General features: G+C 35.4%; 1 protein-coding gene across 9 annotated transcripts in view; it reads left to right on the plus strand.

Moving 5' to 3' along the window:
* The window catches only part of LOC126966522 (RNA-binding protein Musashi homolog Rbp6), a 934160-nt gene extending 921933 nt beyond the window's left edge, over window positions 1-12227 (plus strand). For 8 of the 9 annotated variants that reach the window (XM_050810646.1, XM_050810647.1, XM_050810644.1 and 5 more), the window contains 4 exons: window positions 2044-2109; window positions 3110-3330; window positions 7295-7360; window positions 7813-12227. In XM_050810646.1, coding sequence (XP_050666603.1) covers window positions 2044-2109; window positions 3110-3330; window positions 7295-7336 — 329 coding nt within the window. In that variant the 3' untranslated portion in view covers window positions 7337-7360; window positions 7813-12227. The remainder of the gene's footprint in view (window positions 1-2043; window positions 2110-3109; window positions 3331-7294; window positions 7361-7812) is intronic. The other variant, XM_050810648.1, reaches the window with a different exon arrangement.
* Window positions 12228-24100: the final 11873 nt, after the last annotated feature.

Genomic DNA, 24100 nt, shown 5'->3' on the forward strand with positions numbered 1-24100 from the left:
TCGCACCTAAGCCAATAAAATTGGAAATTGACGTCGTTATCTTGAGAGTTCATTTCCAATTTCAAACCCTTGCCGTTCTTTACGTACATTTGTAGATGTGTCCGCATATTATCTACAATCCTAATACCTACATATCTATAAGTTGTACCTTCAATTTTAAAAGTTATTATTACGGTTAAACCTTTATTACATTGCCTCAATTTTTTTAAGTTCATCTATTACATGTTGCACTACAACATGTCGGCCGAGTGGTCTAAGTTTGGTTCCCTCACCTAGCGAAGGTATTCATATTACAGTATATTTTCATTTTTCGAAAAAATAAAGCATACAATATTTTCAAATTAGATTTTTTGTTCTTTCGATTTTTATGCTGATATTAATATTTTGTTATTTTGTTATCGCTTTTTTTTCATATCTACAATGAGAGAGAGAGACACAAAGGAGTATCATTCAAATGACTATTCATAAAAAATAATTATTATTTTTTAATCAATTTCTACAATTAAAAAGTTGTTATTATAATTTGACTTGCTGAAAGCCTAAAACAATTAAGCAGTTTCACTGTTATGGTCTCCAATTAAAAACAAATAAGTGTTTGATAGATGATGTCGCAAGGATATAGTAATGTTATTAAAATGTGTCAGCACTTTACAGCGGATAGGAAGCGGACTCGATCGCATAGTGGCCGCTCTACGAAGCGCCTCAACTGTCCGACCGTTCATTTATCATTCATCCTCCATTACTTATATTGTGCTTTTTTGCAAAGTCACTCACAGGCCGGTAATCACCTGGTGCGGCGTCGGACCTCCATTTTTCACACTAAATCATAACTCGCACATCGGACAAAATAAAATTTGTCGAACAAACCATTAGGGATGCAGAGCTAACAAACGTGTTACGAAATCCTATACGGTCGTGTGTCTTTTGGATTACGGAAGAAATAGTTTGTAGTTTAGTTACGTAGTATTTTTGAATACACAACGATGGTATAGGAAATTTGTATAGCGATAGCATTATAACATTATTAGAATTTTTTTTCGAATAATGCTGATTTAATGTCTGGAAACATAAATTACTTATTCCTATTATCCAGTATGGACTTAACTCGATATTTTTTCAACTGATAAATTGTTGTCAGTTTTAAAATCCTACTTCAACGCTAAGTACATTATTATCTTCTTTTGAAATAAATTAATTTTCAAATTCCAAAGAAATAGAACAGTACTTTAACTTTCTATTAGAGCGTCCTAATCAACGCATGCACACATACACATGATTTACGCGGCCGCTAAGCAATCATGGGAAGACAAAAATATTGAGTGCCATACCGTACGCTGCCAAGAATAGTTTGTTGTCCGAGTAATAATTTACCTTGCCACGCCGTCCACGTTGTTTATCTTTTTGTATGTATGGTACATACTAGCCTAGCGCTCTGCCTAGAAGTAGGGAATATAGAAATCTCATCGGAGACCGCTGAGTTAGGTTCTTATACTTGTCTTACTTATACGGTCACTACCGAGCGTGGGATTAGCACACAAGGGCATACACAAGCGCGAGCAACACGCAATACTCGTCCCGGGCGGACGGCCGAGCGGAGAGCGGGCGGGAAGCGCCGAGCCGTTGCGACGTGCATCGTATGCTAATGTCGTTCCTCTATTCAATAAGCAGCCTTGCTACCCGCCAGCGAGAACTCACATCAAATAATTTACTAGATATTTTGTAAAAGTTTTTTCCCCTCTGTGATTTATACGCCTGAAACTTCAAGCTCACTTTTTCATTTGAATTCACGTGACGCTCGTAACATCTTTAGTCTATACGCCCTCGTTCTATTTCTCCGAACGAGACGAAAAAAACGTTCTTTCATTTCGAATTAGTCGTACGTATGTTTTATGTGTTAAGGCGAATGTAGCGATCGGGTATAAAGATTTTATGACGGATATGATTTTTGATTGTAAAATATGATGGTTCAGTCATGGATGTGTGCGACATGAGGTGCGCGATACGCCATCACTTGGGATATGCGAACAGTGTGTATGTTTGCAGTGGACCTGACCAACGGACAACTAACACCGAATAACAACACACCGCTACTAGCTCAGGCGCTCTCAGGTGAGCCGGGGATACATAAGACTGACTATATATCACTTCAAATCAAGACAAAAAGCTGTACATTTCATGTATATGGGAGCGGTCATGGGTTCTTTTTTAATGTATTATATTTAATTTAATATGTCTGTCTACTTTTGACAAAACTATAACTTACTTTGCTCAATAAAAATGTCTAAAAATCCTACACCACAAAGCAGTCTTTTTTATATCATACAGTAAATTGAAATACTACACAAGTCATACTTACATTCAATACATACATGCACATACAATTTATTCACACCATTACTAATTCATTTCATATACCTCTTATAACTGTTATTTTCATGCTGTGACATATAACTTAAAATTAAATTAAATTGAAATTAAAGTTTATCCAATATTTTATTATTAACTTAAACTATTCCTTACGAATTATCTTCGTTAATTATAGCCTTTAATAAGTTCAAATCGACAATAAACCTAAGATTATGACACAAATTTCCGGGATTACCGAAAAACACCCGATATTTTTTTAATCATTGGGTACTCGCGATAGTGCTAACCTCTCGCTGATATTTGAACCAGTTCTACCGTGACCATAATCCATGTAATTGCATCGAAATATCAGCTACAGGGTTGTAATATCTGTACCTAAGAGTAACGAAAGAAAGGTCTCAGATTGGGGATGATTAAAAAAACTATCGGATTTCTTTTGCGTTACCGGACCTTCAATGTACATCCATTATTGTGGTATTGTTGAAAGTGACATTATTATTGTAAGTCCACATGACAGTCGATCCTGTATGTTTTGTGACGGATGCTCTGCATTTTGTATTTTAACTGTCATAAAAAGGCATTTATTTTCTCAAAATTGATTTCTTTAGTATACTTTTTGATGTCATTTCTAACACTACCACCGCTTCGTAAACAAATGGCGCTCTGAAGAGTGAAGAAGCGAAGCACTCCCAGCATTATTTGTAACGAAATAACAATTGATCGATTATGTTACATTGTCTAGTGATGAACAACTACCAAGCTGCGGCGGCTGGGTTCGGACCCCCCGCATCTCCGCACACGGCCGGAGGGAGGGCTGGATTCCCCGCCGCCAGCTCGCCGGGCCCGGCTCTCGACGTGTACGGATCAGCAGCGGACAGTGTCGGTTACGTGCAGGCAGCCAGCCCCCAGCCCTCGGGATTCCCCGCAATAGCTGTCAGCCGCGCGCCCCTCAATTACACCCCGGTGAGCTATCACATATCACGACCTTTACTATGAAATGCTTCGTTCACATTAATCGGGTACGATGTATAACGTGTGTATGGATACGATAAATATGTCGGACCGACAACTCGTTTATCAATAAATGCGTATACCTTAAAAGACCAATCGTAATTATGTTGGTAGGTACCATTTATTATTTTACTTTTGTTTGGAATATATCTATTTAGCTACTTATATATATTTTATGAGATTTGCGAATGGCATTTCTCCGCTTTTGCTTTTGAATTTATATTCCTCAGACCTGAGATAACAGGCATCGCCCAACAAAAGACTGAGTAGATAAATACAATCTAAAAATCTTATTGGCATGAATATAGACATTATATTTGTCACGATCAGAAAATTATCGGTCCGACATAGTATAAACCATCCCATAGGCAAACCCCTAAGTGTGCGGGAATGAAAAGACTATAAAATTAAACGAAAATCTTACGTGTAAGAGAGTGAGAGAGAGATACATTAACATTGTAAATATTTTTATGGTAGTAAACCCAATGAAGTTATCCAATATGAGATATGAATGGAGTTCCATTATTATTCTTGATGAAAGGGATAAAGTTCTTAACTTTCGATTATAACTTTTTTCATTTATACCATGTTCAATAATACCTATTTCAGTGAGATTCAAATAAAAGCAATTCATAAAATTGCCCCTGTGAAAAGTTTCAACTGTCACAAAATTCAAATTAATGTTTGTACAGTTCTGTTTTTCTTTACAGGCTTTTGATTTGTGTGAGAGTTGAAAACGTTAATTTTAGTATTGTTCCAAGTTATTTTACACCGAGATAGATTTAATAAAGATATTACCTCATTAATGAACATTCAAGCGGAGTGAAAAGGCTTTTAGACGCAATTAACATGTTCTAGCACTAAAATTTTACGGAGACGTTCCAATCTTATTATAGAACCTATCTTCCTTGTCGCTTTTAAGGCATAATCACCATAAGTTAGCGAGGAAGTGAAACGTGAGAGATGCGATTATAAAGTGTTCCGAAATATGAGCGTAGGAGCAATCTACGCGGTGCAATGCCGCGGGTAATGGCTTTTTAAAACTACGATCGCGTTCCATAACTGCTTCGTAGCTTCGCCATCAGTCTTCATTGCTTGTCGTCAGCACCGTACCGCCAGATCTTAACTCTTCACGTTACGTCTAAAGACATTTTTCAAAATATTCTAAAGCTTCTCTTCGTTTACATAAATTGAACGTTCTAGAATGTAAGACAAAGTATAATTTATTGTGTTCTCAGCTATTGAGAAACATTTGTGGATCATTTAGTGGCAGAACACCTCAAGTTTTTTCTAATCAAATTTTATAAGTCTGGGATACTTCATATGTCTGAGACTTGCTTTAAGATCGCAAATAGAGAAAATCAACTGTTTCTTCGATTGTTAAAAGGAAAAGTAGCTTTAATTTATCGCAGTCATTAAACATGAATTTAAGAATAGTTTAATAAACTGTCGGGTAATACTTATAAAATACTTTTAAAATATCTATCGGAAGTGACGGTTCAAATTTTGTATTCGTATTTTGATGAATTTTGTTACATAAAAAACATATATTTTATAATAAAATAAATTTCATAAAATTACTTTGATTGCTGGTTCTATATATATATATATATATATTTATGTAATGCGTTTTATTTACTGCTATATATATTATGTATTTCTCAGAATTATTTAATATAATTTAAGTAATATTGAAATATTCTTTTACGCGCTGTTCTAAAGTTCCACACAAAATGAGTCATCATCCAAACCGCTGGCCAGCCCGACGTGTCGCATGTGTTACGCGGATGTAAAACGGTGTTATTAGGTAACGGGTAATCCCCCCACTCCCCTCCCCTGCAATAACCGTAAATCAAGCGGAACAAGCGGTAATTACAAGTGCCGCTCGCCTCTCGTAACTTATCTACTGTTTTTATTTGGTGACCACTTACTATGTTACCGCTCTATCAATGTACACGAATACCTTTTCAACATGAGATTTACTGGTCACGTATATGTGGAAATCGTTTGTTCCATTCTTTTCTGTAAAAAAAAACTCATGTCTAATCACATGACAACTTTTTGTTCTATTTACTTACATGAGATATACAGGTGTCCCAAAGTTATGGGACATGAAGGGAAAGTACCTTAAATATCGTAGATAGGGTATTTTACTAAAAGAAGACTTTATGTTATTTTTAAAAGTTTAAAAGTTTCTAAAAATTACTTGCCTCGTCTGGGAATCGAACCGACTTAAATGTAGAAAAAAAAACACCCCTACTTTTAGGATATGTAGATATGAGAAAGTTGTCAATTAAGTGGGTATTATTTTGTAAATTAATTAATTGTCCCATAGCTTTGGGACGCCCCGTATACTTCTACAAAAATTTAATAGTGTTGTACCATATTTCGTTGTGATTCTATTTGGATCAAACAAGCATATTAAAGTTGAATGCTACTTTAAAACAACCACTAATGATTTATTTGTGCGTTTCATACGTGCATAATCTACATTGAAATCCCAGCTAAAATAATTCAATAATATATGATCAAGGTTTTGTTTGAAAAAACCGACCCGCTTTTGCATATACTATAATATTTGCTATATTCTATTATATTTCATTTTATTTTGGTATAAGTATTCAAAGATTAATTCATTTATTAAAAGAAGAATGAAATAAATACAAGCTACTTTTATAATTTGTTGTCCATTTCCTATTGCACTTTTCATTCTCCATACAATTTCTTCTTTCGAATTTATAAAATCCACATGATTGTGAATTACGAAGCACAACATCCACCTGTGAAAATAGAATACATCCTTGCCAGACACGTGCTAGTGTATTTTTTTTCGAATTCATATATTTTTTATAAAAGAGGGCAAACGAGCTAGAGACAACCGCCCATGGACATCCGCAACACAGGGATCAAGAGATTCGTTGCCAGGCCTTAAGATGGACGTATGCTCCTGTATTGAAGGTAACTTAAGTCATACAAGAGAACAGCAGTCGGTAGTTGACTCCACAAAGTGGCTGTGCGAGGCCTGAAATTTCTTGCAAAACGCGTAGTTGTAGAATATCTGACGTTAACGTGATGCGGGTGCTATTTAGCATTTTGACGTAATATCTGGTGGTGGAATTCAGCCGCAAAAAAAACCCGAACAACTCCTCTGAGCACTCCTCGTGACAAATGCTGTAGAAGATGCAGAAACCACATCTCTACATAACTCCAAAGAATCAAGCCGATCAAAGATTACTCAATCGATTATTATTCGAGCTACTCTTCGGTGTATGCGGTCAAATGGAAGAAGCAGGTACACGGGAGCATCCGCCCAGAGGGGAGATCAGTACTCAATGTAAGACCGAATTTGCGCCTTATATAGTTGCAGGCGGTGGTTTATATTGAAGTACTCTCTCGTCTTACTGAGTACACCAAGCTTTTAAGAGGCCAGTTTGGCCTTCTCTTCCAAGTGACCACGAAACTGAGCGTCACTCGATATATCAACGCCAAGTATGCTGATACAGGTTGTGGCAGTTACAGGAGTCATATTATGTACTTCGATCCACAATATGAACGTTTATTCTCTGTGATCTCTCGTGTTACAAGCGAGGAATAACATTTCATGTTAATCGTAAGGATATTTAAAATTAAAACAAGTGACTATATAAATAGATAGTAACTAATCAGCGCCTTATCTGTCCACGATGTCATCTGTCAATGATGGCAATATTATGATTTAAGTCATAACGCATGACGTCCTGAGGCGTAGTTAACCACAATCAGATCACACTTGATGATTGCGTCATAGAAGTTATAACTTGTTACTGAAATTGAATTATAATAAAGAAAACTTTTAGTTAATAGATTTTTACCATTCCCTAAGCTATAAGTTACAATTAATAGAAGCAGGAATTCATAAAGTATTTTTTAATTTCAGGGACCCCTGATTCCTGCGGCATTCACCAACGGTTATCATTGAAAGCGTAATAGCACAAATATTTACGTGAGTATTTAAACGTATCTCGTTGAGCATAATTAAAATGTCGTTACGTGCAATAGCCTTTTAAAAGAACAAGCGCGTATAATTGCCCGCTTGCACACATGAGTACTAATGTTCATAATCACACGAGCTGAGAATTAAATGTTCGCCTCTTATACCGAAATCGTTGTGTTTTTCAAGTATTCCATAGCAACAGAATTGAATATTGTGATAATATAAGCAAATCCTTTCGTTGTATTCAATAAAATGAAACGAAACTTCCATTCGTAAGATTTTATCTACATTTAAATGTGTACTTATTGGCGAACTGAAGTTTATTGCAATGTTCGTGTCTGGGGCGATATATTCTACTCAGAAACATATCATTTTATATTTCAATCATGGTGTATATTAAGTATGTCTAGCCTCGCTTATATATTGTGTAGGATAGTTTTTAATGTGGCCTTTCCAAACAGGTGGCGAGCGGCGTGGCGACGCGTTATGTGTGAAACTTTTCCTTCTGATTCTGTTACACTGAACGGCGACCACTACACCGTCGACGTCTCTGCATAGCCCCTACTCACCGCACGTACTCCGACGCGCGTCGGCCGCGCCACGCGCCGCAGCGGCGACGGTCGTCTACTCCGTCCTGCCATCGCGCGGACTGATCCGTCGACCGCGGCATCACAATCTCACAATTTTCCATCCCCGATCCCTGCCCTCTACTCCCACGACTCAACCCTGTCTGTTGTAAATAATATTATGCTACTTTTTGTCGTGTGAACAAGATATAGCTTAACAATTAACAAGTATTTTTTCAAAAAAATTCTCGCTTCGACTGTATCGTAGGTGTGTTGTCAATAATATTAATAAATAATAAAATCACAAAAACACATTTGATAAAAAAGCCATCCAGATGGTTAAATTGCAGGGAGGTGTATTTAAACTTTTTAATATTCATAATTATATTTAAGATTAAATCTTGCATCTCTAGACGCGCGAGTGTTTTAGTTGTTTAGATAGTGTAACAATTCCCCCGGCATGTCTTGACTCGTGCCTGTCCTTCGAATTTGAATACCACGCTATGACATTCTCTGTAGGAAGTTTAAAATAAGATTTCTCAATGTTTATAGGGTTTTGGGCAGAATTTTGAGCGTATCTCTAGTAGCAATAATATAGCCTATTCTTCGTATTCTGCGTGAAAGGTTCAATTCGTAGATAGCGGTATAGGTTGGTTGGTAAGGGCAGACCAGACGAGTCGCGACGCGCGATGCGGCATGCCGCAGCTACGACGGACTTGAACAGGTGATTGAAAATGGATCGCTACTTTACGCTCGGAGACAATAACATGGTTCAAGACACCCGCGCGTTCGCCGCTAGCGTCCTCGCTTGTCCACCGACACATATTTTATTCTATTTTTAATAATAAAGTCAAATATTTAATTATAATATTACGATATTGCGCATATTTTATCTATAAATGTGATTACTTTTGCCTAATTCGAATTGTATAAAATCACCTTTTTTGCATCTATTATGTTCTGTAGCTAATTTTTCTCGATTACTTCCCTATAAGACTATGTTAGATATTCGTATACATACTTTCTATTAATGTATTATGATAGAACGTTTTATCCTAAGGATAACATCAAATTTACAATTCATAAAAACTTGGGAAGTTAAATCAAAACATTTCGATGTATCTCTCATCTCGTTAAGATAATAATAACTCATTTCTATCTTATACCTTTGATGTAGGCATTGTAATTATAATATTGAATACGATTTTGTGCATTACGTAATTAATAATCATTGTTTCTTTTCATTGTATTAACCTTAATGTAAGATCACTGTTGAAAAATATCCACGCCTCCGTTTAGTCACGGGGTCACATCGTAATTTAGGTGTATTTCAAGTTTTAATCAATTTAATAAGTAAACATTAAATTCATCAATTAAATTTATCCATGAAGGAGAGACAGGGCAAAATACAGCGTTAAATAAACAACTTTGAGGTAATAGAATAACATTTGAAGTCAATTTTAAATACATATTCTTTAGGTTACTCGAAATGTTTTCAATGACCACTTGTCTAGAGCAGTAAGAAAAGCGCTAGGCACGCGCCGTGAGTGTGGTAGGAAAAGGCTTTTCCGGCTATAATTGGCCTCCATAGAGTTTCCTTACCCGTAATCGTCGCATGCGTACGTTTTTCATTACACACGTGCACTTGGTTGCATAGCATTCAATCGTTATTTACTATTATTACTTATTACATCAATTAATTATCATCATTACATTAATAATTATAAACTTAGCTATTAAATTTTAGATGATAATAATAATAATGAACAATCTTTTAAATGCTATTATTATATAAATACGTTATAAATATAAATGTTTCCTGTTACAAATATTGAAAATGATACGAAATTAATCAATATTCTTTTTAAAGGTAAGTAATGTATTATTATTACTTATGTGTATGTAGTTAACTCAATATAGGAATGTATAAACCGGAGAGCGCTCGTCGCATGGCGGCGCGTCTGCTTCGCGTTTTTGTTTGCAAATCCATTGTTCGCTATATAACGACGTCATCGTAGGCAGAGCTACGAGCTCCGCGAGCTACGAGCTCCCCGAGCCACGAGCTCCGCGAACTACGAGCCGCGCTCGCCGAGCATTCTACTCGGATGCCGTGATACCTAGCGCCGCGCTGTATCGAGTACTTGACAGGAAACGTCTGCAGTTGTCTTGTTAAACGTTAGCTAGGAAATTGATAATAAAAACGAAGGTGTGAATCTATTATACTACGGTCGGATAAATGATATCATACCTAACAAATTAACGTAATCATTTTGTTTTATATTTATGGTGTTGTAGGTATTTAAGACATTTTTTCTTAGAATATTTAATTATTATGAAATGTTATATTGTTAGGTCTGGGTTGACGGTGGTACGATGATTGGGCTCGATCCGCCGTTAGCTTTCTTATCCACTTCTACATCCTCACTATAATCATATTTTCTTACCAACCTTTTGATGTAAGAGAAGCGTACACGGCCGCTTGTTCCCGTGCCAGTTTAAGTACAAACATACTTAATTATTATAGTGTGAAAGTTCGTTTCGCTCGTTCGTGAGAAGCCATCGGTTCGCCGCGATTGCACGAGACGGTAACAATTACTTTTTGTAAATACATAGATAGCCGCAATAAGAAAGTTAGACACCAACTGGTCGAGAAATTAGACTCATTCGAGCGTGAATCAGGATTAGCTTGACAAATATATTAGTTTCATTATTTTTATTGTCTATTGAATATAAGTTTTTATAGGTTCCTTTAGTTGCTAGATCAAGCACAGGTCGCAATAATAATGCAATTTCGAAATTGAAAAATTTTGTCATTCCATACCTGGGATTTAAAATTGAGAAGAACTTTGAGGAATTATATGATCTAAAAAAGACATTATTTGTTATGAATAGCTATTATGGCCTGTGTGTAGAGCTAAATTGGTGCGGTTCGGTTTGTGAGTTATTGTTTTAAGAACTTATACAAAATCGTGATGACTTTTCCATAATATCATCTATATAATAAAATATTGTCACTCACAAAGCAAAGACCGCGTACTCTCGCTATTAATATTCGTTAGTTTTATTATTTAACAGTCGCCATTTTAGAGAATGTGTTCTATATCAAAGTAAAGACTACTTAATAATAATAATGAATAAGCGAGATCTCAAATTAATTTTAAAAATTCTTTATGTGATTCTAATATCGTATGATATCCATCTATATATAAAAATTAATTAAAAAGATAATTTATTATATTTTGTATAATAACTTTCTACATTAATTTACACTATCTACATATATTGTTATTAAATATATTAATTAATTTTAATGGAATAAAGTGACAGACTGGTAATGTTCGTAGAGTCGCCGTGGCGGCCTTAGATCAGTAGCTTTGCATACTTGGCAAATGCCAATTAAATGACTCAAGGACCAAGAAGATATAATATTCGCGCAGAACCGGACGCGCATTGGCTCCACACGAACTGATTCAAACTGTTCGGTATCATTGCAGCATCTAAGCGTGTCTGTGAGAATCGCGTTGAGAATAGATGTGGGCTGAGACGGCGGCGACCGATACTTCGTACTGTTTGTTGCCCATCCGGTGAAGCAATGTGTCACGAGGCGTCCGCTCCTCGGGTCCGCTCGGGTGAACTCGGCCGCGATCGCCGGCTCTCGCGCTCGCACCATCCCCCCCGGCGTCGCTACCCCGCACCCCGCATCCCGCACCCCGCCCCGCGCAACGCCCGCTTCATTTTGTTCTCGCGGTTACTTCTCGATTACGTGCTTCGCGTGCTGACTGATTTTCTATAGCAATAAAATTCAATTACCTAAGATTTTACATTAAAATAAATTTGGATTTATATACGTTCGAATTTGGTGTCATGTACATTAAAATTAGGAAAGAAGTTAATGATAGGCGATCGATATGATATTTTCGTCATTTCTTCGTGTATAGTATGTTACAATGAATCTGTATACAATATGGATATAAATCTTATTGGTGAATAAAACTAGTTTTTATGGCATCCATTTATTAATAACGATGATATCAAACATTTTTTAAAAGCAGCGCATATGGCCGCAGCTCCGATTTCGTGCACCAGTGCACTTTAACTTATTGGAATATTACATTATTATAACGTACATAATACTATGAGATATTATATAATCATACAGCCTCTCGGGGCGCGTGTGTATGGCGATGCATGTATACACATTGTGCAATGTATATATACCTACTATAATACAATGATTTAAGACGAGGTTAACATCGTGCCGTGTGTATTTGGTAATAATAAATATAATATGGACATTGTTCAAACAATAACCAGTTGTTTTATTTTAATACCCCCATTGTACCTTCTTACTACTTAAGTTATCAGTGAAGAACTCTTAAAATTCTATACAGATACTTCAAAATACATTACTGATTTATATCATTCTAATACAGCTCAAGGTAGTTGCAAAATTGGTGCTACTAGGTGGATACGACATGGATTCCTTCAAACACAGGGCGTCAACTCACCCTTAAGCTGGCAGCACTCGTGTGGTTTTTCTTAAATATATATTTATAGGTGGTGGTGATCACATATCATGAGGTAACCTATATGAATCTGTCCCACTCTTTTACAAAAAAAGAAAAAGTGCCCTTATAAGGCCCTCCGTTTTCCATCTGTCTGTATGTCAAGACCGTTTCCAAAAACGAGCGCCTAAGTTCCTTGGTGTTGTAATTTACATTTAAACATTTCTGCAGTCCCAAACATCCAAAAGATAAGCTGAATAACTTAGTATTTTTTGCTTTTACAAGAAACAAGGTTTCAAACCACGCAAATAAGGAAAACCTTTATTGACCGAAGGGTAAGCAAGTGGTTAACCTGATGGGAAGTAAAAACCACCGTCCATGGACATCTTCAATATCCTAAGTATTATAGCGAGCCAAGCTCGGGCAACCTTGAGCTGACTCCTACATAACTTTCTCCTTAATGCCTTGCCTAGTATCGCAATACTGCCAAAAGCGTACAGTAAAGAGTATAATAATGTAATAATAGGTCTCGAGATCTCGAGCAGTTGCCGATTCCGCGATCACCTGGAAAGCCAACTGGGAATCATTAAAAGAGCGAGATAATACATAGAGATAAAACCGGCCCACATTCTAGCGCTCTATGAGCTACAGTTCCAGCCACCACCACTAATCTCTCGTCAGGCACCCCAGTATGATGATGGAACCCGTTTTATCGAGTGCATCGACAACAAGCTGCATGAATATTCCTGGATCAATTACCATGTGACAGGCTAGGTCACTAAGCGCTGCGATGAGGCTGTTGTGTGAATGTCTGCGTCTTCTATCTCATTTGTCACAATAAGTGTTACGAAAAGCTGATTGAAATACTCAGCCAAAAATATTGAAATACTCCATACTTTCTACCTTAACACTGCACGCCACTAACTTAAATGACATCCTCACATTAAAGATGTGTGGCCTTCCAGCTGGTCTGGTGCATCGCAGTTCGAATCGTCTCTTACAGCATTAATCACGAGTAGTGTTCCTGAGAAGAGACCTGATTGCTACCACCAAATTCCACCTTCACTATAATCTGGGATATCTCTCTATTTGGATGTGTGGCATTCCTCCACCAAACTTTGGGATGGACTTTCTTGTACGGTACCTATTCCTTAGGCCGATATGGTGTGGGTACTTCCAAAAACGCATCCACCTACTTAAAAAGCTGACAAAGCTCCTTTGTATTCGCCTTTGGTTGTTCTAGTGCATTTTTCATTATTATTATTATTTAAAGATTACTACACCACCAACATAAAAAAGTAGCAAACTTAGCACGTACGATTATATTTATTGTAAATAGTACATTTTCCAGTCTCTTTATTTTCTTTTAATTTGTCAATTTACATACTAAAAGTTGATTTTCATCGTAGCCGTTAAACAAGCTGTGCACACAAACAATAGTTTATATCAGACATTTCAATTCCCAAACATAACTAGGTTGGAATATTCCGATCAATTGTAGGTGCTACGACGTAGCCAATACGTAGCGCTCCTGTCGTAACGAGACAGTTGCATTCACTCGGAGCTATTTGTGGGTTACAATATCTTCACCTGAATATATCACGGATTTTTAGCGATAGTGGAACAAACTTAATATCAAGAGTTCAAGTGATGGAATAGTTACAAAAAAAAATGTGAATGTTAATTTTGCCGCTAAATAATGCTGCTGCATTGTTAAATAGTTTTACACTGCTGTGTGAAACTATTTACCAAGCATCGGATAATAGGTTCAATACCCTATTGTGATACCTAACACAAATTGTATATCTCATTTTAAATCCTCAATTTAATCAAATGCTTAGCTACAACTTAGAGAATCAATATTAATGAATACCGCAAAATAAATGCTGCAACGTTAGGTGGACAAAAAAGCATGCAGGTGACCTATCTATCGATAAGTGATCCCCACTAGCCCTACTATTTTGTAACACTTGAAAAATGACAGAGCTACAAACATACACGTTTTACTTATACAAAAATAAAAGAATCAGGCTGGCTTATGGTCTCAAAATTTGGAATTGGGCAATTGGAATTCAAAGCCAAAGTGGCTTCGAAGAAGCTGGGCGTCATGAATGTAGCACGGCAATTCTTCAAGCCAGCCTGCATTCTAGCACTCTACAAAGCGCAGCTCAGGCAGGAGTATTGTTGTCATCTATGGTCTGCCGCTGGAATCCATGGATTGATGTGTGGTGTGTTCCACAGTGCGGTTTTCAAGGAACTTTCTTCCACGTACAACCAAGCTTCGTTGTGCACTGTTTCCCGGACGATATGACATGGGTACCTTCAAAATAAGCGCGTACACATTTCCAAAAGGCCGGCACCGCTCCTGTTATATCTCTGGCGTTGCAAGATAACGTGGGCGGCGGTAATCACTTAATATCATTTGCTCTCCTCTTCCATATAACAAAATAAAAAAAACAAACTCCATAATATATGATGATAACCATAATTCAAGGTTTTGATTGAATGAAGGTCGAGGATTTAAGTGGAACAATAAGCCATATACTGCCTATATACTACTGTACGGTCATTCTAGAAGATCACACATCACAAAAAAATAACTGAGGAAACATCTTACTCAGCTATGAGCATCATGTTCTCTTTTCCTTATTTTAGCCATATTGCTCAACAGAATTGTAACGATCATAGCTCTTATAAAGATTGGCACATTAACTTCACAAGCGACACACTGACTTTATAAATAAACACATAAATTTCACCGTGATCACGGATTAAATTTTGTTCGGTCGTGCATTATTAATAATACTATGGGTTGGGAATTACCTACTTCTATCAAGTGATTGATCGTTTAAGATCTTAAAAATCGATTACTTAATAACTAATATACTTATAAACCCAGGCAATAACTTGAAACGGTAGCTTTAAGCTCTGTCTCATCTAATTTTTTATTTAGATATCGCTTGTTATGCATAGATGGAGTATGGATTAATATGTGTAATTGGCCATAAATTTAAAAAAAAAGTTGACTGCCCGTCTTTTTTTTCCTTAACTATGCAAATATATTGTTTTTATTATATAGTTGTTATAAAGTTTAACGTTTGTTATATTTAAACAGAAATGGGGTATCAATAAAAGTAATAATTCAATTTAAAACGGACAGTCAAATATGTAGATTATATAATAGTAGTTAGCTCATCGTAGCTTACGTGCTTGCAGTGTCATATCTACAAATGACAACAGATTTGCAACTGCACTCATCACTACGAGAAATATAGGTCATGTCACCTCAATAATACTCCTGCCCTGTCTGTCTGCACAGTTTCAATAGATGATTCTGTACAGATTAGTCTGCTGCAATATTTGTTTTACAACTCATGTGATCAAATACAGTTGGTTCAATTACGTGGTCACTTCATCACATCGATTATTTTTCAACACTCATAGAAAACAGCAAATAAACACTTATTACGTATTTTTTTTTATTACCACAAGATAAAACGATTGACGTAAGTAAGAACTCAACAGACTTCCAAGGTTGTCAAAAATGTCCAAATAGCGTTGTAAATACATATACATTAACTTATACAGATAACATTTTTTTTTATGACGACGCGCAGGACGTTCATCTGATGGTAATTGATCTGCCCTGCCCATTACAATGCAGTGCCGCTCAGGATTCTTGAAAAAAACCGCAAAAATTCTAAGCGGTACTACAACTGCGGTCGTCACCTTGAGATATAAGATGGTAAGTCTCATTTGCCCAGTAATTAAGCTACGGTGCCCTTCAGACCGAAACACAGTAATGCTTACTCATTACTGCTTCACGGCAGAAATAGGCGTCGTTGTGGTACCGTAATCTAGGAGGCATCCTGTGCAAAAGAGCCTCCCACTTACTGCTAATGTTCAAAGATTATGGTGCGAAATGTGTCTCTTAAGGCCGGCACCGGCTTCTTACTCAGCTATGAGTAAAAATATATGTAATGTCTGTAAAACTTCTAGAACGACCAATACGTACAGTAAATTGGTAATATATGGGTTTAATATTAAAATCAATATATTTATAGTTATAATAATACACATTATTCATCATAATAGTAATACCATTATTAACCGACTGCAAAAAGAGGAGGAGGTTCTCAATTCGTCGGTATATTTTTTTTTATGTTTGTTTCCTCTAAGCTTTCGACTGGGTGAACCAATTTTGATAATTATTTTTTTATTTGAAAGCTGGTGCTTCCCGTGTGGTCTCATTGTAATTTGGTCCAGATCTGACCATAACATCCATGAGAAAACCATCAAAGTCTTAAATTTGCTATACATACGTATAGCAAAGTGGATGATAAATTTACGAATAACTCAATATCGCGCCAACCGATTTCAATGATTATTTTTAATGGAAAGGATATACTTCAAAGATAGTTTGGTTAGGTTCTGATTACGGAATCTATGGCAAAGTAGCCGAACTTTTCAATTAAGCGCTTACGTTCACTGGTGCATTGAAAAATTTAGCATATCGACACATATTTAGACAAATTCTTAGTCAGTGTACTTCAAATTCACTAAAAATCAAAAAATTAAAATAAAAAATAACAAAAATTACAACCGACTTCAAAAACACTATTCCAAAACAATAGATATAATATACACTAAAAAGCATTAAATAATTGCGTATTTTTATACAATCTAATTAATAAATCTATATCTAGTTACGATTATTATAATTTTTGGAGTCGGTCTAGTGATATTATATATGAAATACTAGTATATTAAATTAAAAACGCATACAGACAACTTCAATCAATTAATTAACAAGCCATTAGTTATTTAATACCTAAAAGTTAGTAATTACCTAAAAGAAAAAACTATTAATTTACTGTAACTGTTACCGCACCATCTCTCATATTTGATTGAAGGTGTATACTCAGACTAAATTTCCATATTTTACGCTAACACAACATAAAATGATATCTACGGTCTGATATTACATTAAAAACAAGCCAAAAACATAATTAAATGATACAAAATATAAAAACATTGAAATTTGATACTTGACATAAATTTAACAATCATATAGAGAGGACCCACGTCTTTATGTCGAAGGAAAAGTCATCTCATCTCACAGGATCATCTTATACGTGACTCTATTTAAAGCGAGGGGCCTCTCTAGCAATTTACCGTCATCTAGTTTGAAACTAGTAAGCATTGTGCTCTAACAATAGTGAGCTAAGCCTTTTGACCAATAGGTACAAATGTAATTCTTCTAAGCACAATGGTTCGTGAATTACAGTGCACGTACGTACAAAGAATACATAAAAGCTATGTTTCGCTAAGCTCACCTACTTGAACATTAAGAATAATTTTCTACAAATTTAGAGCAGCCAGCATGTAGCTTTATCTATTATAGTTGTTATGATTATTTTTTTAATATGCTACTATTCGCTTGTTAATTAATAGATGAAAATAGGTTTGATGATGATGAACTTTTTGAGTCAGCGTTGAAAGTATCGGGAAAAGTATGACGTAATTATCAATAGAAACTGTGCCTACCAGTAGAAGGCTGTTTTGCATGGGATGTCGGTAAATTGAGAACCATAACAGCGCCTTATTCTCCGTGAAACAGTAATATGTAAACATTAATGTTTTAGTTTGAGAGGCGCTATACCTAATAAATTACTGAGTAATGAGACTTCTTAGTTCTATTCTATTCTGTTCTTCTTAGTTATTTTCAGTCTCGTCACTTTTTCTCATAAAACAAACTAATGTTATAATTGTTGAGACAGCTGATGTTTAACTATTCCAACCACAGTCTTAATGCAAATAGAATCGTTTATTTACAATTAATTACAAAACATAAAAATACTAGCTATTCCTATATTTACAAACTCGTGCAACTACTTTTAACTACTGTAAATAAGTATAACAAACATGTTGCAATTAAGCCAAAACGTTTTAATTTAGTCTGCAATATAGAAATGTATATTTTTGAAATAAAACTAAATGCTCTTGTTCTGTGATCAAAGATTTTTTTGAAAACAAATATAATGTTGTTCACTTTTAGAGTTTTGTTTCTTTATTCTTTGTCTTGCTATATTACTTTCAAATGAACGTAACGAATACATTTTTAATTGTTAATTTATTAATTATTAATTGAAATGTTTGTTTGTTTGTTGAAACGTTGGAGAACTAGAATATTATATAAAACAGTTATAGTAACATGGTCTGTATTATTATATTCTATTCTTTGTATTGTGGCTGAACTGATGCGAAAGTCATCTGTTAAAGACAGTTTGAAGCTGTCACTGTCATATCTGGTAGTGACGCTCGTTTGTACTGTTATATCTGAACTCCGTATGCCTTTGTGCTTTCATCAGCATTTCTCTTATTCCTTAGTCATCATTCCTAAGCATTCATATACTCACGGCCCCGTCCTATCACCAGTCTTTTCTCATCCTCCAACGACGCGTGACACTTATAATTCTCGTCTTATTCCTAGTGTATATTAAATATATTTTAAAAATGCATTATTCAAACCTTATAACAGTACGTCAATGTCTATAACATGATTGAAGTTAGTTATTATTGTCGACCAGTAGAGCGCTCATTTAGAACCCACATTCGTCATCAAGCTGGCGCCCGCGAGGTTCGTGCGCACTGGTCGGTTTAAACATGGCAGATTCCAACAACATGACGCCTGATCTTAATCCAAAATAATCTGCGACATATATCTCGGACATTTATTTGGATTTAAAATCGGGCGTCACGGTGTTGGTATCCTCCATGTTGTTTTAAGTCGATCAGTGCGCACAACCGGTGCGGGCGCTAGCTTGAAGACGACTGCGACTTCTCAATGAGCGCTCTACTGATGGACAATAATAACTAACTTCAATCATGTCACCGACAGTGACGTACACAGTGACAACTTCAAACACACTTTGAAAGATGACGTTCGCCATCAGTTCAGCCCAATACACAGAGTAGAATATAATCATACAGGCCATATTACTTTTATATTCTAATTCTCCGACACGGCCATTCTGCAATTCAACGCGCTCTCGCGTTGATTTATCGACGTCCATTCCAGCCTAGACGCCACAGCGCATAGCACACAAGTAAAGCGTTTACAAACAGCTTTCAACCTCCCACAAAGCAAAGCATAAAAGCTTTCACGCACGTCACAGCCCTGGCGTATAGCAAAGCGTTGGGGCTTTCAGCATTGCTCAGAGGCAGCACTTAAAACACGCTGCAAAGCGTTGCAGCTTTCAGCATCATCTGTCTTGCAGAATCTAGTAAAGCGTCAAAGCTTTCAACATAACCCATCTCCGGGATTATACTAAAAATTCTAATCTACACCACCACAAGCGTGGCGCTCTTAGAAGTAAACGTGGACAAAGCGACAGGCTTTCAATCCTTCACCCCACCATAGGTCTAGCGCTCTTAGAAGTAAACTTGGACAAAGCGACAGGCTTTCAATCCTACACCCCACCATAGGTGTAGCGCTCTTAGAAGTAAACTTGGACAAAGCGACAGGTCTTCAATCCTACACCCCACCATAAGTGTAGCGCTCTTAGAAGTTAACTTGGACAAAGCGACAGGCTTTCAATCCTGCACCCCACCATAAGCGTGGCGCTCTTAGAAGTAAACTGGGACAAAGCGACAGGCTTTCAATCCTGATATGACAAAGCGTAGGAGCTTTCAATCCTAATATGACAAAGCGACAGGCTTTCAATCCTAATATGACAAAGCGTAGAAGCTTTCAATCTCCAATGCTACAAAATTATCAATAAAAAAAACCATATTTATTATTGATGTGAGGATAACTTTGTACTAAAACTAAGTTGCCTTCCGCAAGGGATGAATTAAGGCCTTATCGGCATCGTATCGTACTTTATCTCTTTTTTACTAGCTCGTCCATCCTATGTTTTGCTTCTCGTCTCATTTCTATTAAATCCTCTAGCTCTACCATGAGTTAGCAATCGAATCGTGCGTTCACTTACTGCAGTTGATATCAAGTAAACCTTGGACCCTTCCTTGCTGACGCTTTTCGTCTTCATTTGATTCAACCGTTAACATATTCCAAACTAAATAACTTCGGCCCGATATTATTTTGAAACAGTATTTCTCGAGAGCATCTTACAAATAAGTTACTCATGGTACCAATATTCTATAAAAACCGCTGCAGAACATTATTCGCTTGCAATAGGATTCCGATAGGTCTTTTACGTTATTTATTTATTTATTTATTAAGGCTTACCAACTAGATACATAATTTTACATATACGAAAAGTTAAACATTAATAAGTGTTACTATTTACATATCTAAATTAAAGGTATGCACATCGTTACTAAACTAAAAAACTTATGCTAAAAACAAATTAGAAAAATAACTATAATGAATTTACTACTAATACTAATACTACATAGTTCATCTATATTTAAGCCTTTAAATGACAAGGACACCTGTTTTTTATAAAAGTTAATATTTGAAAATACATCGATGTTATTATCTAATTTAAATATTTTATTATAGCTTATACATATGAGTTGAATGGGAGAGTTTAATCCGTAGTTATTTCTATAAAATTTAATAAATATTGGGGAATAAGTACCTATTCGACAATTAAATGACGGTACACAAATGCCAATATTTTGAAGAATATCTGGACAGTCTATTAGGTTGTTTATGAGTTTGTAAAGAAAAATCAACTGGGCCGTTCTACGCATTTCCAGGGAATCAATTTCAAGATTAATTAGCCTTTTTTGGTAATCATAAATATGATAGGTTTTATCGATATAACTGAGTCTAGACACGAATTTTTTCTGCACTGATTCTATTCGAGCTATGTATTTTTTGTAGTATGAACACCAAATTACTGAGTTATATTCAAGGATAGGTCTTACTAAAGAATTAAACAGTATTTTTAGCGACTCAGTGGATTTAAAGTCTCGAGTATTTCGAAAAATAAAACCAAGCATTTTATGACTTTTTTGTGCAATTTTATCAATGTGGCTGTTAAAACTAAGTTCATTGTCTATAATTACGCCAAGATCTTTAATTTCATCAGTATCTTTAATCAAAACGCCATCTATATTATAAGTGGTTTTAAACTTTATATGCTTCCTTGATATTTTTAAATGATTGCATTTATTTTTATTAAGCTGCATAAGGTTTGCAGAGCACCAAAGTGACACACGATCGATATCATTTTGTAGCTTAGTTTGATCAAGACGGCAATTCACTGTTCGATATATTTTTAGATCATCAGCATATAATTCATAACTAGAATCAATAATATTTTTTGAAATATCGTTAATAAAAAGTGTGAAAAGTAACGGGCCCAAATGAGAGCCTTGGGGGACACCAGAAAGTTGCTGAAATTCATTGGAATGATATCCACTGAGTTTGACAACCAGTGGTCGATGTGATAAGTAAGATTTTAACCACGCTAGAATTTGTTTCGGAATTGTGTATATATTTTTAAGCTTTTTTAGTAATATGCAGTGATCAACTTTGTCAAATGCCTTACTAAAATCAGTATAAATTACGTCAACCTCATTTCCATCGCTTATTTTATCTATAATTGATCCAGTAAAATTTAACAAATTTGGAAGAGTGGATCGATTTTTTACGAAACCGTGTTGTTTTTCCGTAATTAGATGTTTTGTTTGCCACGAATATATTTTTAGATCATCAGCATATAATTCATAACTAGAATCAATAATATTTTTTGAAATATCGTTAATAAAAAGTGTGAAAAGTAACGGGCCCAAATGAGAGCCTTGGGGGACACCAGAAAGTTGCTGAAATTCATTGGAATGATATCCACTGAGTTTGACAACCAGTGGTCGATGTGATAAGTAAGATTTTAACCACGCTAGAATATGTTTCGGAATTGTGTATATATTTTTAAGCTTTTTTAGTAATATGCAGTGATCAACTTTGTCAAATGCCTTACTAAAATCAGTATAAATTACGTCAACCTCATTTCCATCGCTTATTTTATCTATAATTGATCCAGTAAAATTTAACAAATTTGGAAGAGTGGATCGATTTTTTACGAAACCGTGTTGTTTTTCCGTAATTAGATGTTTAGTTTGCCACGAAATGTGTGGATAAATAAGCGATTCAAATATTTTTGCAGAGGTGGACAAGACAGTGATAGGCCTATAATTTTTAATATCACAATTGTTGCCTGTTTTAAAATTGGTACTACTAGACCTCGCTTCCTTTCCGTCGGAAAGAATGAATTGTCTAGAGATGCATTGTAAATGGCTGTTAGCGCACAACTTTTGTAAAATATAGAGGGTATACCATCAATACCAGCTCCTTTATTTTTATCAAGTAAAATTAATTTACGTTTTACCTCTTCAGTTTTAATTTGTAATTTGTTATAATCGTTTTTGAAATTAGTTCTTAATAAGCTATTTGACGTACATGAAGAAGATAGTGGTTTTATATAAACCGAAGAAAAATATTCTGCAAAATATTTTGCAATGTCATTGCCGTCGTTTGCTGATATATCATTATATTTCATAACTGCAGGAAAGTTGAAATTATTGTCTCGCTTAGATTTTATATAAGACCAGAATGCTTTTCGATTTGTCTTAATATCGTTTTGAATTTTCATTATGTATTTATCATAGGCCTTATTTAAGATAACTTGAGTTCTGTCTTTTAATAAATTATACTGTATTTTATCCATTTCATTTTTATAATTCTTGTATCGTCTACGAAATTTTTCTTTTTCATTTAGTAACCTAATAAGAGTATTTGTAAACCAAGGAGGGTATTTAGGGGAATATGCTTTTTGATAAGTTTGTTTAGCACAGAGTAGAATTCTAAAACCATTTTATCAACGTCCATACCGTCGACAAATATAGATGACCAGTTTGTAGATGACAGTTCTTGTTTTATACTTTCATAATTCCCTTTATGAAAACTAAATGGTTGCTTATAATCAGATTTATTTACATTTAAATATCTGGTAGGCAGCAGATTTAATGATATGATTAATGGTGGATGGTGACTATCTACTATAGAGATTGGATCTAAAGTTCTATTGACTGCCACAGTCTCAATATCAGAGAGTACTAAATCTAATATCCTATTGTTGGAATTTGTTACATTATTGTACTGTCTAGTGTTACAAAGAGCTAAAAAGTCAATTAAAGAGCTGCTTGTTGCATTGTCCCTGTAGTCCGGGAGTAGGAACTCATTGTCACTATCTTTAATCCAACAGATAGAGCTCATATTCAAATCGCCTACTATAAGATGATTGTCCGCCTCATTGGCAGCGACAGAAGAATGTGTAAAAAATGATTCAAGGACTGTGCTATTGATTGGAGGTGGAATATAGACAGCGCAGAGATTGAATTTTTGTATTAAATGAGTGTTAGATCGAATTTTTAATCTCACCCACAGATCCTCAGCAATACTTTCAAATTGACTCATTCTATATGATTTAATAGATTTATGAACGGCAATCAAAACTCCTCCTCCATCCTTGTTACTATAAAATGAATTCGATTGCCTATCTCTTCTGTAAATTTTATATCGACTATCAAATATTTCGCTATCAAAGATGTTATTGTTTAGCCAAGTTTCGGTCAAGATTATAATCATAAAATTATTTGTAAAAACATTTTTGTGCACTTCTTGAAGCTTCGTTCTTAGACCCCTA

This window comes from Leptidea sinapis, chromosome 10, assembly GCF_905404315.1.
Source record: "Leptidea sinapis chromosome 10, ilLepSina1.1, whole genome shotgun sequence".
In the NCBI taxonomy this organism is placed as follows: Eukaryota; Metazoa; Arthropoda; class Insecta; order Lepidoptera; family Pieridae; genus Leptidea; species Leptidea sinapis.